The sequence below is a fragment of the Nerophis lumbriciformis genome, linkage group LG02 (assembly GCF_033978685.3).
Source record: "Nerophis lumbriciformis linkage group LG02, RoL_Nlum_v2.1, whole genome shotgun sequence".
NCBI lineage: Eukaryota > Metazoa > Chordata > Actinopteri > Syngnathiformes > Syngnathidae > Nerophis > Nerophis lumbriciformis.
Genome location: NC_084549.2, coordinates 56285001 through 56310827, shown reverse-complemented (window position 1 = coordinate 56310827; position 25827 = coordinate 56285001). Strand labels below are relative to the sequence as shown.

At 38.8% G+C, this 25827-nt stretch overlaps 1 protein-coding gene across 2 annotated transcripts in view; it reads left to right on the top strand.

Moving 5' to 3' along the window:
* The first annotated feature begins 1987 nt into the window (after nucleotides 1-1987).
* Nucleotides 1988-25827, top strand: part of perp (p53 apoptosis effector related to pmp22) — a 28933-nt gene continuing 5093 nt past the window's right edge. The window contains exons 1-3 of one of the 2 annotated variants that reach the window (XM_061965180.2): nucleotides 1988-2167; nucleotides 2340-2555; nucleotides 16686-16826. In XM_061965180.2, coding sequence (XP_061821164.1) covers nucleotides 2351-2555; nucleotides 16686-16826 — 346 coding nt within the window. In that variant the 5' untranslated portion in view covers nucleotides 1988-2167; nucleotides 2340-2350. Of the gene's footprint in view, nucleotides 2193-2339; nucleotides 2556-16685; nucleotides 16827-25827 lie in introns of both variants that reach the window. The other variant, XM_061965169.2, reaches the window with a different exon arrangement.

Sequence of the window (25827 nt, the reverse complement as noted above, 5' to 3'; positions counted from 1 at the left end):
CGTTCATTCATTGGTATTATTTATGTTCTTAACTGGGCCACCCCCATATCTTTATAAATGACATGTCATTTGTAAAGACATGCCAGGCTGACAATAGGATAATGTAAACAACACTGCCAGAGCCGCAATGAGTTTATAGTAGGTGTGTGAATGATCAACAATCAATATTATTGGCAGAAATAGAGGGCCCCAAAATCAAATTTTGCTTAGGGCCCCATGGAGGCTTGGGCCTCCCCCTGGGAGGTGAGGTTAAATGTTTTATTATTGTAATCAAATGACAGCAGTCATTCCATGGGATTATTTTCTAATATAAATGTTGGCCCACTTACAATGACAGTTACACAACATATTGTTTTTCATGAGCTGTGTACTAGTATTCTATGTCTGGGTGGGGGTCCTGCTTTGGAAATAATTTGTACCCCTTTCCGATATCGCATTTAGTTCCCACTAAAACATTCACATGTTGCACAATGAGATGTAAACATGGGATCATGTGTACATTCCTGTAACGTTCTGTTTGTAACGTATATCTTTATTAGTATTTATTTAATATAATAACATCATTTCATATTATATTTATAAATTAAGAAAAAAAACATTTTATTTTTCACTAAAGAAGGGTTCGGTGAATGCGCATATGAAACTGGTGGGGTTCTGTACCTCCAACAAGGTTAAGAACCACTGTGTTATAGTGATAAAAACCCAGATAAATACAAGATAGAGATGCAAAATATATTATGTTGATGTTTCAATACAAAATGTGTGTTGTGGATACCAACATGTTGTGACATGTTCAGGCAAAAAAAATAAAGAATATGAAAATAAATATTTAAAATAATTAGCTTATAAAATGTTGGAGACTCCTGGTTTCAATCCAACAAGGGACCTAACTACTGCTTTACCAGAGTTTTTTTTTTTTTCAAACTACCTACCCTTTTATTAGTTACCGGTAATCAAAAAGTAGGACTGAATCCAGATTAGGGTATTTGAACAAAATGTATGACCAGAAAAGAATCAATGTGCATGAATAAACACACCAGTCATACTTCATGGAGTATTCAAAATCCCTTCACATTTTGTAACAAGCAAACAATTAAATATTGATACCTGAGAGTCGCCAGCACGGTGTAGGCGGGCAATGTAGCAACATTAAAACCTTTTTTTTTTTTTTTACGTAATTTAGTCCTTTTTTTTTAATTCATCAAAAGCATATCAATTTAAACCCGGATTACGCACACGAAATTTCGATATGTGATAAAAGTATCTACCGCCCCCTACCTAGGTGGTCTTGTAATTACACCTGAAGGACAAAATGACACAGATTTTTTTATTTTACTACCCTAAAATAGAAAAAAGACAAACCTAGCACTGATATCAGATTTCTTATTATTTTAATACAGCCTAGAAGCAAACGATATACTATATAAGTACTGTATATATATTTAATGTAATATACTGAGAGGGACAAGCGTTAGGAAATGGATGGATATACTACAATCCCATGATGCATTGCGCGTTAGGCGGGCCTCATTTTCCAGTTTGCTAGCTAACGCATTATTCTCATTATGTCATTGGAATCAACTTTTAAGTAAGTTAATTTTAAGATAGACATCAGTGTTGTATGATATCACATTCTAAACTAATACGGGAATGTGTAGTTTGCTGTCTAATTGTGTGTGTTTATAAAAAAAGACTCACGCTACTTTCTGAAGTCTTTAGCTGGCAGTAAACAGTGTCGCCAAACTGTCCAATTCAATTTGAACTATCTCAACAAATATATTAACTTCCATACTGCTTTGTTATAATTATGTGTTATTGTGGATTATTTGAAGCGAAAAAGTCAGTAGAGGGCAGCATTTAGCCACGTTAGAGCGTGTATGCGTTTACGGTTTGTTTCGACCGCCACCACGTGGTGGAACAGTGTACTGCATCAACATTTCTCCTGCAAAATCTGTTTCTCTAGGTGGGCTTTCACTCCGTCAAACAGGTGGGCGCCACCTGTTGTCACCTGGACTTCATAGTCGACCTTCCGGGATTACAATTCCAGGTGTAAAATTGGAGCGGACAGCCGTCTTTGTTCGGCGTGGAGCTGTAACATGACACACCCGCTGAACGGGGCTGGGCTTGGTGAAGGAAGACAAGTCCAACCCTGCACGTCCTAAACCAGGTTGACGGCTGCATTGCACTCTCGGGTGGGGCTTTTTTTTCCTCTCCCTCCCCCCTCCCCTCTCTCTCTAGCTCTCTCTCTCCATTTCTACTCCTCACACTGTCGTTGCATAAAAGCAAAACAAGCCAGGCAGCTTATCACACCGTTTCCCCGTCTCTCCTCCAACTCCAAGTGGGACCGACAATGTTTCGCTGCGGGATCGCCTACCCTCGCTGCAGGTGGATCGTGCCCCTGCTGCTGCTCTTCGCCATCATTTTCGACATCATCGCCATCGCCGCCACGTCTGGCTGGTTGACGGACGAGGAGGGAAAGTCGCACTACGCCAGCATGTGGGACCAGTGCCACGGCCGCAACGACCAGTGGGACTGCAAGTCCCTCATGGAGTTCTGTAAGTCGCGCACTCGATCCACAGCGACATTAGTAAACAGCAAGAGTGATCGACACTTTGCTGGTGGCGCACAGGTGTAGAATGTAACATGTCCACTCGGGAATAATCCACTCAGGCTGAGTGGGGGAGGGAGGCCTAAACTTTGGATTCCTTTGCCTTCCCAGTCGCTTTCTTATCATATCCTGTCTAGTAGAGCCAAAACCTCCACCAAGACTCCAACTTAACATAATAACACACTGCAACTACAGCCATTTATGTTTGCCATATAAAGTGTCTAAATATGTCATGATGGAACTATCATAGTATATTACTATTACTTATTTACCATCCATCCATAATAATAATAATGGATTAGATTTACATAGCGCTTTTCTATCATCCAATCCAATCCACTTTATTTATATAGCACATTTAAAGGGGAACATTATCACAATTTCAGAAGGGTTAAAACCATTAAAAATCAGTTCCCATGGTGGCTTATTTTATTTTTCGAAGTTTTTTTTTTAAATTTTACTCATCACGCAATATCCCTAAAAAAAGCTTCAAAGTGCCTGATTTTAACCATCGTTATATACACCCGTCCATTTTCCTGTGGCGTCACATAGTGATGCCAACTCAAACAAACATGGCGCATAGAACAGCAAGCTATAGCGACATTAGCTCGGATTCAGACTCGGATTTCAGCGGCTTAAGCGATTCCACAGATTATGCATGTATTGAAACGGATGGTTGTAGTATGGAGGCAGGTAGCGAAAACGAAATTGAAGAAGAAACTGAAGCTATTGAGCCATATCGGTTTGAACCGTATGCAAGCGAAACCGACGAAAACGACACGACAGCCAGCGACACGGGAGAAAGCGAGGAGGAATTCGGCGATCGCCTTCCAACCAACGATTGGTATGTGTTTGTTTGGCATTAAAGGAAACTAACAACTATGAACTAGGTTTACAGCATATGAAATACATTTGGCAACAACATGCACTTTGAGAGTGCAGACAGCCCAATTTTCATCAATTAATATATTCTGGAGACATGCCCTCATCCGCGCTCTTTTCCTGAAAGCTGATCTGTCCAGTTTTGGAGTTGATGTCAGCAGGCCAGGGAAGCTAGGGTCGATATTCTTCTCTTGATCATCTTCGGTGGCATAAGGGACGGTGTGAGCCAAGACATCCAGGGGGTTTAGCTCGCTCGTCTGCGGGAACAAACTGCCGCCATTGCTTGCCGTGCTACCGAGGTCCTTTTGTCCCTAAATTGCTCACACACTCAGGCAGATTCAATGGGGGTCTGGCGGCAGATTTCTTTGACTTTATCGTTGGAAATGCATCTGCTTTGAGTGTCGCAGGATATCCACACATTCTTGCCATCTCTGTCGTAGCATAGCTTTTGTCGGTAAAGTGTGCGGAACAAACGTCCAATTTCTTGCCACTTTCGCATCTTTGGGCCACTGGTGCAACTTGAATCCGTCCCTGTTCGTGTTGATGTCTCCAAGGTACGGAAAACAGTCGAAAAAACGGAAAATAACAGAGCTGATTTGACTCGGTGTTTGAGAAAATGGCGGATTGCTTCCCGATGTGACGCCACTTTGTGACGTCATCGCTCCGAGAGCGAATATTAGAAAGGCGTCTAAGTCGCCAAAATTCACCCATTTAGAGTTCGGAAATCGGTTAAAAAAATATATGGTCTTTTTTCTGCAACATCAAGGTATATATTGACGCTTACATAGGTCTGGTGATAATGTTCCCCTTTAAACAACAAAAAATGTTTCGAGAGATGTCCGATAATATCGGCCCGCCGATATTATCGGCCGATAAATGCTTTAGAATGTAATATCGGAAATTATCGGTATCGTTTTTTTTATTATCGGTATCGGTTTTTATTTTATTTTTTTATTAAATCAACATAAAAAACACAATATACACTTACAATTAGTACACCAACCCAAAAAACTCCCTCCCCCATTTACACTCATTCACACAAAAGGGTTGTTTCTTTCTGTTATTAATATTCTGGTTCCTACATTATATATCAATATATATCAATACAGTCTGCAGGGATACAGTCCGTAAGCACACATGATTGTGCGTGCTGCTGGTCCACTAATAGTACTAACCTTTAACAGTTAATTTTACTCATTTTCATTAATTACTAGTTTCTATGTAACTGTTTTAATATTGTTTTACTTTCTTTTTTATTCAAGAAAATGTTTTTAATTTATCTTATTTTATTTTATTAATTTTTTTTTAAAGTACCTTATCTTTACCATACCTGGTTGTCCAAATTAGGCATAATAATGTGTTAATTCCACGACTGTATATATCGGTATCGGTTGATATCGGTATCGGTAATTAAAGAGTTGGACAATATTGGATATCGGCAAAAAGCCATTATCAGACATCCATATATATTACTATTACATATTTACCATCCATAATAATGATAATAATGGATTAGAATTATATAGCGCTTTTCTATAATCCAATCCAATCCACTTTATTTATATAGCACATTTAAACAACAAAAAATCTTTCCAAAGTTGTTTTTTTTAAAAACAAGATTCAAATACTATCCTTATCTCCACCAATGACTGAATAAAAAAAAAAAAAGTAAATATAAAACCAATATAAAAATAAATATGATTAAAAGGGATTTTAAAGGGTAAAACCAATTAAAACAATAAATAGAAATACAAAATTTAAAAAACACAGAGTACCACACAACTCACGTAGTGTTAAAAGCCAGAGAATAAGAGTGAGTCTTAAGACGAGACTTAAAACACTCCACTGTGGGAGCAGTTCGAACATTGAGGGGCAGAGTGTTCCAGAGCTTAGGGCCGACCACAGAGAAGGCCCTGTCTCCCCTGGTTTTAAGTCTCGTCTTGGGCACCACGAGCTGGAGCGGGCCCTCGGATCTCAGATCTCAGAGCGCTTCACAGAGAAGTGAGAACCCATCATTCATTCACACCTGGTGGTAAGCTACATTTGTAGCTACAGGTGCCCTGGGGTGGACTGACGGCCCCCTCCGACCACCACCCATCATTCATCATTCATTCACCAAGGGTGAAGTGTCCTGCCCAAGGACACAACGGCGGCGGTTTTGGATGTCAAGAGGCGGGGAGCGAACCTGCAACCCTCAGGTTTCTTGCACGGTCGCTCTACCCACTACGCCATGCCGCCCCATGATGTAACATCCATCTATCCATCCATTTTCTACCGCTTGTCCCTTTCGGGGTAGTGGGGGGTACTGGAGCCTATCTCAGCTGCATTACAGTCGCCACCACATCGCAGGGCCAACACAGATAAACAGACAACATTCTCGCTCACATTCACACACTAGGGTCAATTTAGTGTTGCCAATCAACCTATCCCCAGGTGCATGTCTTTGGAGGTGGGAGGAAGTCGGAGTACCCGGAGGGAACCCACGCAGTCACGGGGAGAACATGCAAACTCCACACAGAAAGATCCCGAGCCCGGGTTTGAACTCAGGACCTTCGTATTGTGATCTCTGCGCCACCGTTTATCCCACAATGGGGAAATAGTGTATTAAAAAAAAGAGTATTAATCAAATACACCCTTAGATTAATCATGCAATTTAGTTTGTTTGGTTAGTTGGTTGAAGTTTATTTCAAGCATGTATGCAGTTTCAACATGAAGAAGCAAAGTTTATTTAATCCTACACCTTTTTCACTTCATAGCAGTTACCATACTTTTCGGATTGTAAGCGGTGTGACTTCGTAGCTTACCAACGTCGGACTAAAACATTTTCACATATTTTTGAGTGCCGTGTGTAATGTTCTACATTCTCAATGAAACATCAAAGTTTTGGACTTGCTTGCCAGATTCATTTATTGAACAGGCATCAACTTGCAGTCCACGTGTATCTCTCATATGTGACTGCAATCTGCTAGTCACACTTATCATTACACTATGTACCAAATAAAATTGCTTCGAGGTCGGTAACCCCAACCAGAGTTAATCTGTATATTAGGTTCACCGGCTTACAAGGTGCACTGTCAATTTTTGAGAAAAATGAAAGGATTTTAAATGCGCCTTATAGGTCGAAAAACGCAGTACTTACATATATGTTCACATCCTGTTTTCAATTTGTAGCACAACTTTCGTTAGGTCAGTTGTGATTCGCTTAAGGAAATGAATAATATCTTATTTTTTAAAAGTATCATCATTCTTTTTCCTTGTATTTTGTAAACACTTGTAGTTTGAACAACCTCTTAAACTGGATCATATTAGTACATTGTTCTATTTCTTTACTTAATCCATTCCATAATTTAGTTTTAAGTATTGTACGTGCATACTAATGTTTTAAATTCGTTTTTTCTCCGAGATCATGTTCCTCCTCTTTTGTTGAGAACAATTGTTTTACATTCTTGGGTAGCAGGTTACAATTTGCATTGTTCATCATTTAAGATAGTTTGACCGTACAAGCTCTTTTACCTTAACCACTATACGGTTAGTGATCAGATTAATGCATATGTTAATACAAAAATGAGTGAGGAGACCCCGACTTGTGTGCTTGCTGGCAAATTTCACTCCAAAATACAGCCTGAAAGAATTGAACATAAAACTGTTACCAAGCTTTGTGCAAATAAATAACATGCATTTAGGTAAAATGTTTAAAAACGTTCATGGATAACATTTTGACCAAAAAATTGCATTTGTGTACAAATATTGGTCTCTTTTATTAAGCAAATTTTACTTATGCAAAGGACTAGTCACCTGTGATTAATCATGATTATTCCAAATTCCAAAATGGGATTAATCTGATTAGAAAATGTTCATTTGACAGCCCTACTAAACATGCATACAAGCATGGGCGAGGCTAATAAATAATAGCGCAGTAGTGAATAGAGCAAAAAAGCAAAAGATGACAACGTGAACATGAGTTAGTACATTCACAGTGACAGATTAGTTCCAGAGTTATATCACAGTGTTCATCAGATTGATAGCAAGGTGATGTGCATTTATTAGAAAAAAAGAATGATGTTTATGGCAAGCAGAAAATGTGTTATTTTCCCTAAATGATGCATTGAGGCTATAAAATGTATTAAATCCGATTACTCGATTAATCAAACTAAAAAATTTTATAGATTACTGGATTACTAAAATAGCAGCCGCAGCCCTAATATGTAGTGAAAATAATGCTTCCGTGTAACTTTTTGAATTTTGATGTTGATCCAATACTAAGTAGAATAGAATATAATTGAATTTGAATAGGGATGATACAGTTGAACTTAGTTCCAAAACAATTATTGTCACTGATGTGCTGTACGAAGTGTTTACTGCTATTGCTAATTTCCAACTATTGTCCCTAGCTGCAGTATTGTATAGTATACTCAGTAGTATACTATACTTGTATTTTTGGTACCGGTTTCAAATTGGGTCGGTCCAGGAAGACCATTAAGATTCTGGACAAATGACTGTTGTAATTATGACACACTGTCACATTCACTCTAGGTGCCGCTGCTACACATTAAAAAAGACACGATTAGAATCTCATAATCAGCTTGGAATAATCACAAATAAGGAAGCGACACCACACAAAAGTTTGTAATATTTCCTTCTCAAAAGTCCTTAAAAGTCATGCACGCTAATAAGAGTTAGTGTTACTTTGAAGTGAAAGTGCTTCACTCATGACCGCCGCTACCACGCTTCATCAACCGTCAACTTAGTGAACCAGTAATCCACAGGCCAATATCAATCCATTAAAAAAAGCAAAAAATTGAAAGTAATATAATAATCCATAAATTTGCTCTGAAGCAAGATAGAATCCCCTGACAGGTCTCTAGTCGCCGTCTGACATCAGTCAGTGGCGCCGCGTTTGCTTTGCATCAAAACACACTTTGCTTAAATGTACACCCACCTAACATGCTAATTGATTGTATTGATTTATATTATATATATTGTATATGATGCATCATGTACAATGTCTGTACTCTGCTCGCAAATGCCATACATAAATATTATCTCTAGCTGAGTGTAATTGTAGTAATAAAAACTGTGTAGTGTTTATCAGTTGATGACATAAAAACTGCATTGCACTTTGCACTGCAAACATAGTTGACTTTTTTAAGACTTAAAAAGCAGCTGTTGATGAAAGACTTCCCTGCTGTGAGATGTTACATGATTTTGGTGGTGTACAACCTCTTGTGCTAGTAAATATGGTAATAAAAAAGGCTTTTTTCCACATTGATGAAATCTTAATGATATACATCCCTACACTATACCATACACAAACACAATGCAATCAATCAATATATTAAAATACGTTATTTTTGCCTCTAGTTAATTGAAGACTATAACACAGGGAATAGAATTTTTTCCAAATAAAAATGTTTATACAACTAAATGCTAATAATTCTTATGTTTAGCTACATTGAATTATTTCAGGAAAAAAAAGTTAGAAATGCAAAATAACAAAAATGTAAATATAAAGATGTCTACAAATTAAAACAACTTCCATTATAGGCATGTATTTGTGAAAGATAGTCAGGCGAGGGGCAAAGTGTGCCTAAGTGAGCAGTAGAGCAAGAGAGAGATAAACTGAGGTAAAGCAAGTACCGTATTTTTCCGAGTATAAGTTGCACCGGAGTATACGGTAAGTCGCACCTGCCGAAAATGCATAATAAAGAAGGAAAAAAACATAAGTCGCACTGGAGTATAAGTCGCATTTTTGGGGGAAATTTATTTGATAAAACCCAACACCAAGAATAGACATTTGAAAGGCAATTTAAAATAAATACATAAAGAATAGTGAACAACAGGCTGAATAAGTGTACGTTATATGACGCATAAATAACCAACTGAGAACGTACCTGGTATGTTAACGTAACATATTATGGTAAGAGTCATTCAAATAACTATAACATATAGAACATGCTATACGTTTACCAAATAATATGTCACTCCTAATGGCTAAATCCCATGAAATCTTATACATCTAGTCTCTTACGTGAATGAGCTAAATAATATTATTTGATATTTTACGGTAATGTGTTAATCATTTCACACATAAGTCGCTCCTGAGTATAAGTCGCTTCCCCGGCCAAACTATGAAAAAAACTGCAATTTATAGTTCGAAAAATACGGTAATCTGCTGCATGTACAAACTGTAACTAAAGTATTGAATCCCATCACGCTAGTATTATTTTCTATACTATCGATATTTAGATCGATATGCTCATCCCGACTGTATTAAAAATGACAGTGTTGCCTCTGTTTTTGTTAGTATTCCTTTCTAAAAAGGGCAAACATAATCGTACACAAACCGAACCATTTTTTCCAATAACAAATAATGCAAATCTAATTAACCCATTCCAGACGGTCATAAATATTAACAAAACACATTTAATATAGCATGGCTATCGCTAACAAAATTGCTAAATGATTATAAATGAGGAATTATATTATTTAAAAGCTAAAGTGAAGGGAAGAACATAACATATTATGTATGATCTCACATTGTTTGACACTGATGAAAAACTGTAGAGTTGTTACTGGAAATGGGATCTTCCATTTTTAATTTCACGTGACAGAGCAGGTGGACCTCATGTTGTGTGGCCTACAATCAGATTAAAGGTGAAATTTTGCTATCACAAGACTTTTAAATACGATGCAGCACTAGTCAGTTTACTCAAACTCCTTCCAGATATGTTGACATGATCTCATTGTGGGAGAAAAGGTGTATTTAAGTATATAACGTGTTTTGTAGGCCTCATGCAACTATTCTACCCCCACAATCTTGCCTCCAAGGAGTTGGGATGTTATTCTAAAAAGTGTTTCTGTTAAATTAAGGTGGGAAAGATCTGATTTATTTGTCAAATCTCAAGTAAGCACTTTATCCTCAAATTGAGGTTTGAGCTGTACATGAATAGTGTTGGCTGAACTGGTACTTAAAAATGGAAAACATTTTTTTGAGTAAAAACAAAACCCTTTTTATTCCTATGAAATTTTGTGGCATATAAATTGAACGGACTAGTAATCTAAATACTTTTAAATAATATTAAATCATAACTAAGTAGTATATTCAAAATAACAAATTGAACACACAACAAATTGTCCAAATTATTGCAGCAATACAGAACGTGCAACAAAAAAACTACTTTTTATTGTAATGTTGATGCTAAAAATCCCTGGGGTTCATGAATGCAACGTTGCTTGCTGTAACCGTCATTGGTGCATAATGAGGAAGTACGGTGTTGTTGTGGCTACTAGCTAGCAATGCAGTGCTAGTTGGTGTTATGAGGGCTGCTGTTAGCATTACTTACATGTTACCTGCACAATATCACTACTACTACATTACCTACTAGATCAGGGGTGGGCAATTCATTTTTACCGGGGGCCGCATGATCAACCTGAGCACTGCTGGAGGGCCACATCGACAATATTTCAATTAAATTTTGCTCAATATTATTTTTGATATACCGTAAGATAGATAATAATAATAATAATAATAATTAATAATAATAATAATACTTTCATTTAACCTAACTTAACTTTATACAAAAGCAGATTGCTTTTGATGGTTTTATTTTTAACACTGTCTTACACTACACTTCCTGATGTACAATACAATGCAAAAATGTCAATTTCTGCACAGGGTTAATTTAAAGTTTATCCTGCATCCTCTTTAAAAGTCCAACATTTTTCCCCGTCAGATTTGGACAACTATCTGTTGTCACACCTGCCAGCTTGTTCCATTTCAGTTCTAACATGTCCAAACACGCATTTACCTATGTGAACAAGTCATTACCTGTGGTTGTCCCTTTTAATTGACTGCATGGCTGCCAGCTCCTCCGTGATTTGAAAGTCAGCAGTTATCCCACGTAAGAAGATGAGCAGCTGGGCAGTGTCACGTGCATCGCAGCTCTCATCCAAAGCCAGCGAAAAACAGTCAAAGTCGGCCGTTCTGTTCTTCAGCTGAAGCTCCAAGTTTCAGGTGTTGTGCCGGATAATGCACCCCCGACGTAGAATGCACCCCCTGACGGGAGTATTATATCAACTAAAGCCCACACTTAAAGTTTCCACGTGCAAGATTGAATCTATTTAAAAAAGTTATTTAATAAGAAGCCAAAAGTGCAAAAACAATAATGTTCGTGTTGGAGGAGTTGTGAATGAATGAAATATGAAAACCTAAATGCGTTCTTGCCCAGTTCAGTTCTTACTTTGGGGACGACAAATTGCAGAACTTTCATTGAACGAAGATTGTGACTTCCTTGTTTCTTTGTTAAAAGACAAGACAGATAAGATGGCGTGATACCCAGAATGGTTTTGTAGATGAAAACATACCAATGATTGAGGCGTCGAGCACATAAAGATGTCCAGTTAACCATTGAGTATAATACGCACATTACTTACAAGATGTTACTTGTACAATATCACTACTATTACATTACTTTTAAGACGTTACTTATACAATACCACTACTACTACATTACTTACAAGATGTTACTTGTACAATATCACTATTATTACCGGTTCATTACTTTCAAGACGTTGTTTGTACAATATCACTACTACTACATTATTTACTAGATGTTACTTATACAATATCACTGCTACTACATTACTTTTAAGACATTACTTATACAATATCACTACTACTAGATTACTTACAAGATGTTACTTGTCCAGTGTCAATACTACTACATTACTTACAAGATGTTACTTGTCCAATATCACTACTACTACATTACTTACAATATTTTTTACTACTAGTACAATGTCAATACTACTACATTACTTACTAGATGTTACTTATACAATCTCACTACTACTACTACATTACTCACAAGATATTACTTACATAATATCACCGCTAAGTACTTTTTGCAGGTTGCTGAGTCAACATTCGTTTATTACCGAAATGAGGCAGCGACGCTTCTTCTTTCTTCAGTCTGGTTCCTACAGTTTTACGCCGGCAACGGTGCCATTATAGAACCGGGTTTTGGTGCCCATCCCTACTTCTAAACCTCATGAACATTCAAGTAGGAGAACTTCACCAGATTTCCACAAGATTACATTTATTTTTTTCTTTTGTCATCACTTTAAGAATTCCACACTTACTAGTAGTCTGAAAGCTCAAGTTTAAAATTTGTGCAGTGTTTTATTCAAATAAACTATAACTAGCTAAATATAGTGCTCCACTAATGTCCAATATTATCCAGTACATTACATTTTTTTCTGGCCGCAAACTGAGCTCTCCTCAGAGCTTAGTCTGGGATTGACTTTTTTTTAAACTCAACCTCCCCCATTTTTACCTTTTCTCACCTTCTTTACAGGGCAGCGCCCTAGTGGCGACCCGTCAGTGTTCCTGTTCTGTCTACCCTGTACAATGTATGTCTGCTCTCGCCTGCGTGAACTCTGCTCTGTGTTGCCATAGCAGCGGCCACTGAAGCTTAAAAGCTGTGTGGTCTCCTTCTTAAAGATTTTCAAAGCATTTCCCCTACATTGTTCAACTTCCCTGCATCCTACTCCCTCCCATGTAGAAAACACCTCCCCATAACAGAGGACTTTCTTGTCCACCAGAGCGGTCGCTCAGCCGTGAATATTCCCCCCGACAGTGCAGACTAGAGGCAAACATGGCGGGCGTGAACTTCCTGTCAGCCTGTGTTGTAGCAGTCTTTGTACATACTGTACTTTTGTATATTGAGCTTCATTTTTCTTGCAAGAAGTGCTTCTCGTTTTTTTAATTTAGCTCCACGGCATGGTCAAGACGTTGATGAAGTGTCTGCTTTTTTGTGCAGACTGTTAAAAACAGGATTATTGAGGTTTGAAAGATGATCCAACTTGTCCAACACGTCTGGTGTGTGTGTGAGACGCCCAAGGGCGAGGTAGCCAAGCACTAGTAAACACACACACACACACACACACACACACACACACACACACACACACACACACACACACACACACACACACACACACACACACACACACACACACACAGGTATGAATAATTTAAGGTGTTGGCTGATCCAGTATCAACAAAAGTAGGCTTGGCTCTGGCTTCATTGTGTAGTACAGTGAAAATAACTTCTTACCTGTTGAGATGCTTATTCCAAACTGATAAAAGGCCCCTTCTCCTCTGCACCATATCGGGTCAAGGGTCATTGCCAGAGAAATGATTACACACATTACTGTATAGCAGGACTTCTCAATTATTTTTCTCTCTTTTCGGGCAGGAAAACTTCAAAAAACCACTGTCAGTAACTACAGTTTGTCGCTACATCTGTAAGTGCAAGTTAAAACTCTACTATGCAAAGCAAAAGCCATTTATCAACAACACCCAGACACTCTGCCGGCTTCGCTGGGCCTGAGCTCATCTAAGATGGACTGATGCAAAGTGGAAAAGGGTTTTGTGGTATGACGAGACCACATTTGAAATTGTTTTTGGAAACTGTGGATTTCGTGTCCTCCAGAACAAAGAGGAACAGAAACATCCGGATTGTTATAGGCGCAAAGTTCAAAAGCCAGCATCTGTGATGGTATGGGGGTGTATTAGTGCCCAAGGCATGGGTAACTTACACATCTGTGAAGGCTTTGATTGATTGATTGAGACTTTTATTAGTAGATTGCACAGTACAGTACATATTCCGTACAATTGACCACTAAATGGTAACACCCGAATAAGTTTTTCAACTTGTTTAAGTCGGGGTCCACGTTAATCAATTCATGGTAATTAATGCTGAAAGGTATATACAGATTTTGGAGCAACTTGTGTTGCCATCCAAGCAACGTTATCATGGACGCCCCTGCTTATTTCAGCAAGACAATGTCAAGCCACATGTTACAACAGCATGGTTTGTAGTAAAAGAGTGCGGGTACTAGACTGGCCTGCCTGTAGTCCAGACCTGTCTCCCATTGAAAATGGGTGGCGCAATATGAAGCTTAAAATACCACAACGGAGACCCCGGACTGTTGAACAACTTAAGCTGTACATCAAGCAAGAATAGGAAATAATTCCACCTGAAAAGCTTCAAAAATTGGTCTCCTCAGTACCAGAACGTTTACTGAGTGTTGTTAAAAGGAAAGGCCATGTAACACAGTGGTGAACATGCCCTTTCCCAACTAATTTGGCACGTGTTGCAGCCATGAAATTCATAGTTAATTATTATTTTAAAAAAAAAAGGTTTCTAAGTTCGAACATTAAATATCTTGTCTTTGCAGTCTATTCAATTGAATATAAGTAGAAAAGGATTTGCAAATCATTGTATTCTGTTTTTATTTACAATTTACACAACGTGCCAACTTCACTGGTTTTGGGTTTTGATGAAAAAGAATCCAGATGAAAAAGAATTGCAATTCAGATGTGAATCGATTTATTTTGTGCACCCCTAATATTGATGCACTAACTATTATGACACTGATAACGAAGGCTGTGAATCTTTCGGCACCTAACGATTCGATTCGATTCAGAATTGTTTGATTCAACACGTTTCTCGATACAAACTGACTCTCGCAATGTATGTTTGGTATAATAATACTAATGAAAATGTATCAAAACAGGTTACAGGTTAGAAAATCGCCTTCAGTTTGCTTGGAGATGGCCTAAAAATGTATTTTTTTTAAAAGTATTTCTATAAAAAAGAAAAAAAAAAATCTTTTTTTTTTTTTTTAGCAGATTTAAAAAAAAAAGAGTTGATTTAGAAAAAAAATAATCTTTTTTTAAAACCAATTTAAAAAAATTATGAATCGATATAGAATCGGGATGAATTAGATTAGCGATTTTTTTTTTTTATGCACCCTTTAATATTTATGCTCTAACTATTGTGACAAATTATTGACACTGATAACAAGGGCTGTGAATCTTTAAGCACCTAATGATTCGATTCGATTCCTGTTCCTGGGGTGACGATTCGATTCAGAATTGTTTGATTCAACACGATTCTCTATTCAAAACTGATTCTCACAATGTATGTTGGGTATAATAATACTAATGAAAATGTTTTGTTACAGGTTAGAATTTTTTTTTTTTTTAAATGTATTTCTGTAAAAAATAAAAAAAATTATGTTTTTCTCTTTTTTTTAACAGATTTAAAAAAAAAAAATGATGAGTCCATTTAGAATCAGAATTAATTAGAATCGCTATTTTTTTGTGCACCCCTAACCAATATAGTTGGTCATATCTCCTGGTTGAGCCTGTTGATTCATTTGAGCATTGCTGCTGCCTAGCTGTTCAAGAATGAAAAAGGACGCTAATACCCCCTCTGCCCCACCCCACCCCATTATTTGAGAAGCACTGCTGTACAGGAACAGTAACTTATTGAGGCACAACACAGCAAGTGCTTGTTTGGACCCTTTCTGGTTGCCATGGAAATGTACACATTCGAGAGACTCGCTCCTCGCTGCAGGCTTTGGAATTTGTGATAATGCTTGAAATCTATTGAAAAGTCTTTGGGTTTTGGATAAAAGGCTTGAAATTCAATTGCATTTGTCACAACAACAAGTCCCTTGACTGAGTAGTTTGCTTGTTAGCTCAAGAAATATTGTAACAAATACTACATTTGTGCTCTGTTTGCTATTAATTATCTTTGTGGCACACTGTCATCTTTTTTGTTGGGATTAGGTATCATAATTGTTTAGTATGTGAAAAATAGTTCAATAAATTCATGGTTGATAGTAATAAATGAAATTGGGGAGAAAAAAAATTAAAGCCCCCCATTTTCCAGATTTTATTTTATTGAAATATTTTACCTCCAGCTGGAACATTTATTTGAAAAAAATTCTACAGCCTATGAACCCTGATACCGGCCCCCTAAAATCCTACATACGGGTTTAACGCATGTAATGATTTAAATTTATCAGCTAACAGATTTTAGCATGAAGACTGTGAGGGTTGTACAGTTTGTCCTCATATCTACAGTCTCATCCCCATCTGGAGGGGCGCCACGTGGTTCCTCCGCAGGGGGGGCGTGTGTGCTGGTCGAGGCGTGGGAAGTTGTCAACACTCTTCGCTTGATATCAGTGTGGGCTTTGTGATGTGCACACACCTTACATCTGCTTTGATATGCATGGATGTGACTCAGATTGCCGTACCTAATGTTACGGCCGGTGTTTGTTTTTAACATGACATGAAGACGACACTTTCTGAGCGTGTGTTTGTGTCTTACATGTGCAGCGTGGGCGCAGGCGGTGGCCGCCTTAATGATCATCGGCCTCATCATCCTCGTCATTGCCTTCATCCTCGCCTGTGTGGCTCTGTGCTGCACGCTCAACATCTCACTGCTGCCCGTCATTGGCGTGATGCTCATTATTGTTGGTAAGACTCACAACACACACACACACACACACACACAAGATTACAGCTGGCTGTTCTTTTATTCATCCATTTTTGCATAGGAGGGTTATATTTAAATATCACATTTCTATTAAATCAGTATACCTTTTTTTCTGATCTGGTTTTATTCTGCTGATTCTCCGTGGATGAGATTGACAGATACCGATCTCATGTATTAACTGTGAATTTTTCATGTATCATGGTGAGTGTTATTGCCTCTCAGTGTTTCCCACACATTCATTTATTTGTGGCGGCCCGCCACGAAAGAATTACGTCCGCCACAAATGGATTTTTCGGCTTTTGACTCGCTCGACCGCTCATAAAAGCAATGGGACTCTGTCTGTGAATGTACCTTGTAGTTACAACTCCGGTGCAGTAGGTGGCGGTAGCCTACTATGCATTATAACTCCGCCAATAGCACTTAATTCACCTGGTGGGCCAGAAGAAGAAGAAGAAGAAGTAGAAGACGGCGGAGTAAAAGAACGGACCGACCGGATCAAAATACGAGGGTAATATAGGTTGTAGGTAGATAAGTTATAGCTGCATCGCTCGCGGCTCGTCATATATTTAACGTTAATCCGCGATTTCACCGAGCGTTTCACTCACGGTGAGCAGCCTGACGCTGCTTCATTAACACCGCCGCTGTTGTCACGTCACGTGTTACCATACCGACGAGCTAACGTGTCCAGGTTATAACCCTGTTGTCAATAAACACACGTGGAGACGGTGCTTCAGATACTGCATTAATAATGAAGCTAAATTGTCCACTGTCCACTGCAGCATGTGAATGCAATGAAAAGAATAAAATCTGAGCCAACCAGCTGTTAAAATGTTGTCCAGGTTAATGTTTTGGCCATTAAAGGCCCTTCATTTCAAGATTTCAACTGTGATCGGGCTTTAAACAGGTGGCTGACCTGTTCAGATGGGTGTAACTCAGGGGTGCTCACACTTTTTCTGCAGGCGAGCTACTTTTCAATTGATCAAGTCGTGGGGCTCTACCTCATTCATATATATAATTTATATTTACTTATTTATGAAATATATGTTTTTGTTAACAAGTTAAAGGTGTTTAATGATAATGCAAGCATGTTTAACACATACAGTTAATATTGTTAATAAATTAAAGGTGTTTAATGATAATACAAGTATGTTTAATACATATAGTTAATATTGTTAACAAGTTAAAGGTGTTTAAAGATAATACAAGCATGTTTAACACATATTGTTAATAAATTAAAGGTGTTTAATGATAATACAAGTATGTTTAATACATATAGTTAATATTGTTAACAAGTTAAAGGTGTTTAATGACAATACAAGCATGTTTAACACATATAGTTAATATTGTTAACAAGTTAAAGGTGTTTAAAGATAATACAAGCATGTTTAACACATATAGTTAATATTGTTAACAAGTTAAAGGTGTTTAAAAATAATACAAGCATGTTTAACACATATAGATTCCTTTCTTTCATGAAGACAAGAATATAAGTTGGTGTATTACCTGATTGTGATGACTTGCATTGATAGGAATCAGACAGTGGTGCTGATAACGTCCGCATTTTCGAATGGAGGAGAAAAAAAGTCCTCCTTTCTGTCCAATACCACATGAAAGTGGTTGGTTTTTGGCATCTTATTTGTCCAGCTTCTGTACTCCTTTGTATACACTTTACAAGAAATACATTGTCGGCAAACTCCGTAGCTTGCTAGCTTGTGCACGCCAGCTTTCTGAGACTCTTATTTTGTTAACGCAACTGTGCAGTCGGTCTTTGGAGTTTTGACGACAGGTACGGCGCCAGAGTCTGTTGAAATAAAGTGTTTCTCGCCTTCCTGTCGGTAATTTTAATGAGCTAAATATGTACATAAAGTGTTGTACTTATATTCCAACTCCGCGTTCTTCTTGGTCATCGCCGCTGCCGCCGTCACCCCCCGCCCCCCGACCACACCACCACAAATAGATGCCTGTCCTGTGGGAAACACTGCCTCTGTAACAATATCACCACACTCTTTAAATGGGTTCCTTATTCTCTTTTATTACATACAATCCCATCCATCCATTTTCTACCGCTTGTCTCTTTTGGGGTCGCGGTGGGTGCTGGAGCCTATCTCAGCTGCATTCAATTGTTTGATCAAAACAAAGTCAATAGTGCAAACTTGCGACGGTGGGGGGTGTTTATTGCTTGTATTACATGTATTCCGTGTATTCCATGTATTGATTTGTATTTCATGATGTGACTTCTTCCCAGAAGTAAAAATCGGTAGTGGTCAACCAAGCCAAGATGGCTGTCGTGCAGCAAGCAGCGCGCAAGCTATCTGTGTACAAAAGAGGCTTAAATCTTCCTACAAATAGCAGATACAAGCAAAAAAATCAAACTGCAATGGAATAGATCCTTATGTGTGACTATCTGTCACATTCACATCGGGTTGTGTTTTCTTGGTTGGGGTTTGTTTCCTGTCAGCGCTCTTATTTTGGTTCCATTTCCTGCTTGGCTCCCAGAGTGCTGTTTCCCTTCACCTGCCGCTGATTGGCAGCCTGGCCACACCAGTTGTCAATCAGCTGGCTACTATTTATGCCTGCCTCGCCCTCCAGTCAGGGCTCGATGATTGTTTGCTATCTCCTGTTATCCTGTTTCCTGGTTCCTATTATCTTCTTAAAGTCATGTTTTCCCGCGCTACACCTGCCATCTCTGCATCTTGGGGTTCACCACCAACAGATTATGACATTATGCTTTATTAAAAAAAATATTTGTCAAGTGATATCAAGGATTATACGTCGGTCACGTTCCCAGACATATCGAAGTACCGTGCTCCAGACGCCATACTACATGACAAAACAGATGGAAACTTGGAAAAGCATGGAGGTCTACAACTTCTTTGTGTGTGGCTGGGTCAAGGAAATTAGTATCAAGACTCTCCCGGATAAATATACATTAGTTTTGCTCGGTTAATTTTGCAATTCATGATTTAACTTTGCGTCTAAGCAGCCAAGTTTGTTGCTGTTGCACGCGCCGTTTACAAGTACACATGTTTTTCCCATCTGTATCAAATAGATGTCAACTTTGTGTATGTGTTGAAGGCTTCATTTATGATTGCTGACTTTGGTTTTTAAAAGCTTATTTCTTTAGGTTTTGCTCACATTTGCTTTCTTTTGTTTAGACTCGCCGAGTTGGTGCTTTACGAAACACTCGTAGCAAAAATGCGTTTTAAGAAATACAATTAATGTTGAAGATAATAATAATTAAATGGGAAATACTAAACATTGAAAGTATATCAAACAAACCTTTAACGAAGTGGTCACTGCAAACTTGTGCATTCTTCGACTCACTTGGACTGAAGTGTGTGCCATTTTTCTTGTTGTTTTTCATCAAATATTGTACTCTTCCGAGGAACTCTGTAGAAGCGTTGATCCTTTTCAGGATTTGAACGGTTTGTACAGCCAAAAACAACACAAGCATAAGGCATTTTTCTTGGAGAAAGGCTAAATGGCGCCTAATACCCATTGAGAACGGACGCTGACTTGACCACCAGGCGTATTTAATGAGCCGGACGTGGGCCCAACGTGACGTCATATACATTCAAGCAATATGAAGTGATCATATAATTAAACTTTTTTTTTTTAAATATATATGTGATGAATTGAGGAACAGCGTATTGTAAGAAATCAGACAAAAATTATTATAGATGTGAGTAAAAAAAAAAAAAGAATTAACAGTTTTATAGATTTTGAATTGGGAAAAAGAATAATTCTGTCAGACTTATTTTTCAAAGTCACAGAATTTAGAGATTAGTATTTGTTTTTAAAACAATATTTTGTAATATTGCAGTATGTGCTGACTTCAAGAGAAATAAGAAAAATAATGTTACTCTGTAACAGGGGTGTCAAACTCAAATACAGAGTGGGCCAAAATTTAAAACTGAACAAAGCCGCGGGCCAAGGTTGAACAAATTAACATTTTAATAGGGACCCAAACAAGTTTTGCATTGAATATTGGACAAGCAAGGCTGATATAACTTTATAGTGACATGCAAAATCGAGTTGCAAATAATTATAATAATAATTAAAAAATATCAATGGCATATCAAATACAATTTAAATAAAAATGTAATGCCTCTTTTCTATTTGCAGCCTTCTGAGGTAAATATCAACATTAACTTTTTCCACAGGCTAATAAATTAGAAAATAAAATAACAATGAATAAAACAACCATTCAGGACTTTAAACTGCTCAGTTTGCAACACACTGATATAATCTGATGTGCCCAAGCCAGATACCTGCCATCTTTTCTTGGATGCTAGTTCATTAATGTCAGGGCTCAGGCTTTGAGCTGAGGCATCCCTCATTACCGAACGAAGTTGTTCCTCAGTCATTATATCTCGTCCACCCGGACCGCAGTCTTGGGGGCGTGCCTTAAAGGCACTGCGTTTATCGTCCTCCACGAGCTGTCGTCACGTTTACTTTACATCCATTCCAACAACGTGCCGGTCCGATCACAAAATATGTGCGACTTCAGCACGCTCACACACGTAAATGCAATGCATGCTTGGCCAACAGCGATACAGGTTACACTGACGGTGCCCGTATAAATAACTTTAACACTGTTACAAATATGCGCCACACTGTGAATCCACACCAAACAAGAATGACAAACACACCGCCCACCCCCCGTGCGTCGGTTGAGGTGGGCGGGGTTCGGCGTTTGGTGGTATCGGGGGTATATATTGCAGCCCGGAAGAGTTAGGGCTGCATGGGATTCTGGGTATTTGTTTTGTTGTGTTTATGTTGTGTTACGGTGCAGATGTTCTCCCGAAATGTGTTTGTCATTCTTGTTTGGTGTGGATTCACAGCGTGGCGCATATTTCTAACAGTGTTAAAGTTATTTATACGGGCACCGTCAGTGTAACCTGTGTCGCTGTTGGCCAAGTATGCTTGGCATTCACGTGTGTGTGCGTGCTGAAGGCGCACATATTATGGGCCAGCATTCACTAGACTGGGTGAAAAGCGGACATGACGATTTTTGGGAGGGGCACTGAAATTTGAGAGTCTCCCGGGAGGGTTGACAAGTATGAGAATTAGCGGTGAATGCGGTGTTACCGCGGCACTGCCGTTGAATATAATCGGCGGGCTAGCTCTAGTGTTAATTTGATATCGCCACAAGGACCAAGTGAAATTACACGGTGGGCCAAATTTGGCCCGCGGGCCAGAGTTTGACACCATGCTCTATAAGAATGTAGGAGGCTCTTTTAAACAGACATGTTAGTTAATGTTGATTTTAAGTTAAGTAAAGAAATGCAGTGAAAAACAGTTTTTACATGACAGTAAATTCAGTGTCTGTAGAGAAGGTTGTGGAGGTGTTAGATTTAGGCGCGTGTTGCTACGGAAACTGTTCTCTCCTGTAAAGACTGTCCTTTTGGGATGTTTCCTTGAGCGGTTGTGTTACTGGGGGCCCGGGGGCATTGTTAACAGAGACATATATCACTGTACCGATAGTTGACAGCCTTTTAAAACACTGCGTTGGTGTGAGGAATATTATCAGAATGCTGTCATATACTGTAAATAAGTAAATGTGTCTGCTTTGCACGTTGCCGTTTCCCGTTTTCCCAGTGTTGTCCAACAAAGGTCAACGAGTGTGTGAAGTCGGAGAGGAGTGAAAGTACAAACAAGTAAAGCTTGACGCTTTCTGTAAAGAGGAGGATCCAGTCCCAGAGCAAAAGGGCTGCAAACATGTAGGCGGGAGGGTTAGTTCAGGAAAGGGTGTGTCACCATTGGAATATTCTGAAGAAGTCATTAATCATTTCCAAAGTCAAACTATCACCTTCTTTTTTCCTGCTGTGGCGTTTTGAAAAAAAAAAAAAAAAAAAAAAAATTTTAAGTCAGTTGTTGCTGAATTGATCATTTAAAACAGAGTCATTACTGGTTTTGCTTGGAAGGCGAGTCTCTTCACATAGGTGTAACCAGTGGTTTGGTCCCTGCTTTCTGTTCCGCCCGAGCTAAAGGCCCAGGCTCTCACCAGTGCTGGATATCGGAGCCAGCACTGCTCTTGAGGTCGTTAGGGAGTAAGGTTTGCTAACGAACACATGGCCCGGCCACACTGGTTGGCCTCCATTACATAACGAAATTTTTTTTAACTATTATTGATGTTGATTTATTTTGGCGTGTGGAGGCATTTGTACTGCTTCCCAACATCATACCAAATAACATTTCTGTTTCTATACTGATCATCACACTTTTCCTCAATGTCATCACCTAGGCCTGGGCCGATATTCGATATGTCGATTAATTGAACGTTAAATGAACATAAACTCGGTAAGTTTTCTAGCGTCGATAATCATGCGTTGCAACGGGTTACAAGAGCAGTTACTCTTTTGTATATTGAATTTAATTTAAGTATTTATTTCAAACCTGCACAGTACAACACTTTTTATTTTAATTTTATTTTTTTACTTTTGGCAGAGACATTTATGCAAGGCTTGAAAAGGGGTTGGATGAAGCAGATGCTTATAATATCCCAACCCCTCTCACTCACTCCACATTTAACATAAACCATATAATACAAGAACAATACCATACAAACAAAAACAAGAAACACTCCTGTACACTAACAATATAATAGTACCACTGTTAGTATAAGACAAGACAAGACGAGACAAAACACACATACACACACACACACACACACACACACATACACATACACGTACACACATACATACACATACACACACACACACAGGCCCAAACACTCTCTGACAATACACCTCGCTCCCATCGCTCTGTGCTGAGGGCATCACTCTCTTTCCTCCTCGTACTTCTTCAGTATTTCTTTTTTAAACAGTGTTTTATATTGAATCATGTTGGAACACGTTTTTAACTCATCCCCTAAGCTGTTCCGCAGAGTGACTCCACGCACTGAAATGCACATTGATTTTAAAGTTGTTCTAAATTTAGGCAAATATAATTTGTTGTTTCTTCTTAGACTGTAACTATGGTGAGCATCTCTATCCTGGAATAGGTTCTGTATATTGGATGGTAGAGAGTTTTGGGATGCCCTAAACATAATTTGAGCAGTTTTAAAATTGATCACATCGTGCAGTTTAAGTTGCTTTAACTCCATGAAAGTGTGGATTTGAATAATGTCTGTAGTGAACATTAGACACAATCCTAATGGCCTTTTTCTGCAGAGTGACTAAAGGCTGTAGATGGGATTTATAACAATTTTCCCAGACTTCAACACAATAGTTTAAATACGACATAATAAATGAATGATACAATAACAGCAGAGCATTGGTGTTCAATAAATGACATGATCTCCTTATCATTCCAACACATTTATCAACTTTTGTCCTCAGGTAACTTATGTGAGGCTTCCATGAGATATTTTCATCTATTACCACTCCTAAGAATGAATTTTTTTTTAAACATATTCTACTGGTGTATCATCAATAACAATCCTGATGCGTATATCACTTTTGCGATCGCTAAAGAGCATGATTTTGGTCTTCTTTAAATTCAGACACAATTTGTTCATATTAAACCAAGTTTTTAACTTTATCATCTCCTCAGTTACAGAGGAGCATATGTTTCAGCAGCTGCGGGCATTTTGTACTACATCAGGGGTGTCAAACTCAAATACAGAGTGGGCCAAAATTTAAAACTGAACAAAGCCTCGGGCCAAGGTTGAACAAATTAACCTTTAACGTACTCTACGAGCTATCGTCACGTCCGCTTTTCATCCATTCTAACATCGTTCAGACCCAGTCACAAGATATGTGCATTTTCTGTACGCACACACGAGCGAATGCAACGCATACTTCATCAACAGCGATACAGGTTACAGTGAGGGTGCCAGTATAAAAGACTTTAACACTGTTAGAAATATACGCCACACTGTGAATCCACACCAAACAAGAATGACAAACACATTTCGGTAGAACATCCGCACCGTAACACAACATGAACAGAACAAATACCCAGAATCCTTTGCAGCACTAACTCTTCCGGGACGCTACAAAATTCATCCCCGCTACCACCAAACCTCCCCCCCGACACACACACCTTGTAGCATCCCGGAAGAGTTAGCGCTGCAAAGGGTTCTGGTTTGGTGTGGATTCACAGTGTGGCGTATATTTCTAACAGTGTTAAAGTTTTTTATTCGTCTACCCTCAGTGTAACCTGTATTGCTGTTGATGAAGTATGCGTTGCATTCTAATGTGTGTGCGTGCAGAAGCCGCACATGTTATGTGACTGGGCCAGCACTCGTTTGGCTGGCTGGCTGGCTGGCTGGCTGGCTGGCTGGCTGGCTGGCTGGCTGGCTGGCTGGCTGGCTGGCTGGCGTTTGGAAGACTCCCGGGAGGATCGGCGGGCCAGCTTTAGTGTTAATTTGATATCGCCTCAAGGGCCAAGTGAAGTTACACGGCGGGCCAAATTTGACACCCATGTACTACATGCACATAAACGGTAGTAATAATGGCCACTGTAAAGCTCCCCACGGTTAGTATTACAGATTAAATAAAAATTATGGAAAAACCGTGATTGATAACTGCACTTCAATAAAATTATGGAGCGACTAGCTTGATAGTTATCGTAAATGCTACCATAAAAACAAGCGTCATCAACGTCTTTTTCCCATTTAAAAACATCATTCCTTAATCTAAACTTGTCTAAACAACTAATACAGTATTCACATTAAACATAAAGACTTTGCACAAGGGCTTCACGGTGGCAGAGGGGTTAGTGCATCTGCCTCACAATACGAAGGTCCTGAGTAGTCTTGGGTTCAATCCCGGGCTCGGGATCTTTCTGTGTGGAGTTTGCATGTCCTCCCCGTGACTGCGTGGGTTCCCTCCGGGTACTCCGGCTTCCTCCCACTTCCAAAGACATGCACCTGGGGATAAGTTGATTGGCAACACTAAATTGGCCCTAGTGTGTGAATGTGAGTGTGAATGTTGTCTGTCTATCTGTGTTGGCCCTGCGATGAGGTGGCGA